The sequence below is a fragment of the Sphaeroforma arctica genome, assembly GCF_001186125.1.
Source record: "Sphaeroforma arctica JP610 unplaced genomic scaffold supercont1.5273, whole genome shotgun sequence".
Lineage (NCBI taxonomy): Eukaryota > Ichthyosporea > Ichthyophonida > Sphaeroforma > Sphaeroforma arctica.
The window spans coordinates 1-2035 of NW_014035285.1; the positions used below are offsets into that span (position 1 = coordinate 1).

The 2035-nt window shown below is 39.4% G+C and overlaps 1 protein-coding gene across 1 annotated transcript; it reads left to right on the top strand.

Annotated features, from left to right (window-relative positions):
• Positions 1 to 1270: 1270 nt before the first annotated feature.
• SARC_14896 (hypothetical protein) lies at positions 1271 to 1985 on the top strand (the record flags this gene model as incomplete). The annotated part of the gene is made up of 2 exons (XM_014290971.1): positions 1271 to 1463; positions 1794 to 1985. Coding segments are annotated over 2 exons (385 nt in total), but the record flags the coding sequence as incomplete, so codon positions are not given.
• Between the last annotated feature and the right edge of the window lie 50 nt (positions 1986 to 2035).

The window sequence follows — 2035 nt, forward strand, 5'->3', positions numbered from 1 at the left end:
TATGAATGAGTATATATAGATGTTTATGTATGTTCATTTCTATGTATATTTATATCATGGAGAATAAGTGTGTAAATTATTATGTAAATGTACATCATGGAGTATAAAGATATACTTGCAATCAAAGAATCTATTGCATTTGTGTGAGTATCCGGGAGATTTAAAGTGCAGCTCAAGTAGGTAGACAGGAGGCAGAGCTCAGAAAGACCCATGTGAAGGATATAACGGCCAAGACAGCGGGGGCCGTATGTTGGACGTCGATGTATAGATAAATACGTGTAGGAATATGAGGTTATAGGGTGTAAATAGGAATACGAGGTTTTGGGGTTGTAAATAGGAATATGAGGTTATAGGGGTATATATAGGAATATGAGGTTATAGGGGTGTATATAAGAATATGAGGTTTTAGGGGTGTATATAGGAATATGAGGTTATAGGGATGTATATAGGAATATGAGGTTATAGGGGAGTATATAGGAATGTGAGGTTATAGGGGCGTATATAGGAAAATGAGGATATAGGGGTGTATATGAATATAGTTCGGAATTGGATCTCATTTGTGGCTTATGCTAAGTTTCGAAAACCGAAACAAACGCAGAGGGCTGTTTCTAAATACGTTTACTATCATTTGCGCATATGATTTAAAAATATATAACAGATAGGAGCCCCAGACCCTTCAATGAAACCAGACACACCTGCTGTGGTTAAAGAAGCAATGAGTGGTTCGAATACGGAGATAGCAGATGATTCTGAGGACGCCACCCTCTCACGTGGTCGCATTCCACACACTCCGGCAATCTCTGAGAAGCTGGCTAAGGTAAGAGCACCACACACATGAATCACTGTGTGGTAGAAGCATATGTGTACTTGAGGAATGAATACGAATATATATATATATAAATATATATATATATATTGATGTATATGTTAGTTTACCTGAGAAATATATACGTTTATAGATTTTTGGATGTATATGTAAGTGTACCAGAGAAATAAATACGTGTATAAATTTTACATATATGTAAGTGTATCTGAGAAATAAATACGTATATATATATTTTGATGTACATGCATGTGTCCGTGTGATAACCAATCGCAGCCACTCGATATACCAATCGCACCTTGCAAGAGGGATTCGTATGCAATCAGGGCTGTTTCTGATGTAGATATATAATTGTTTGTTGGTGAATAGACTGAAACGTATTCTGTATATCTATGTACTAAGATAAGACCATCTAATACCGGAACCGATACAAATCTCTACACTTAGATCGTGTCCACGAATATGGACTCCGCAAGAGCTGCGTCGCTGAGCTCCGTAACTGAGGGTCTGCCAGTATTCAGTCAGAAGGATGTAATTCTCAACGCTGTCAGAGACAACCAGATTATCATTGTCTCCGGGGCCACGGGTAGTGGAAAGAGTACTCAGGTACCCAAGTACATAGTACAGCAGATATTACTGGGTAGGTTTATGTGTACGTGCCACGAATAGCTAGCTGGTGGAGATATTGTCCAAGTGCATAGTGCAGCAGATATTGTTGCGTATGTTTCCGTTCCATGAACAGATCTGAAATATGCAAGGATAGGTTGAGATAGTCTTTACGTGTCTCTATCAATGATCGACAAAGTGGGCCAGATCGGCCCTGATTCAGATGCGGTCAATAGTTTCTTTTGAAAACAAGTCGAAAACTAGATAGTTCTTGTTGCTTTTACGTTGTTACACGAGGAATGAGTATGTAACTTTAGTAGTGATATTTTCTCATTCGCCTACTCAAATCCATTGCTATTTATAGATGGTACTCCGGACTTACAGCCATTCGTCGTCTGTACTGAACCTCGGCGAATCTCAGCTGTTTCCATAGCAACGCGAGTAAGTGCTGAGATGGGTGAACCTGGAGTAGGTGTAAATGACTCTGTCGTGGGCTACAGTGTCCGTCTCGACACCAGACGATCAGCAAACACCCGCCTTCTATTCTGTACAACAGGTACGATTCGTCTGCACACAGAAGTTTTGTATCAATGTAATATCCATATA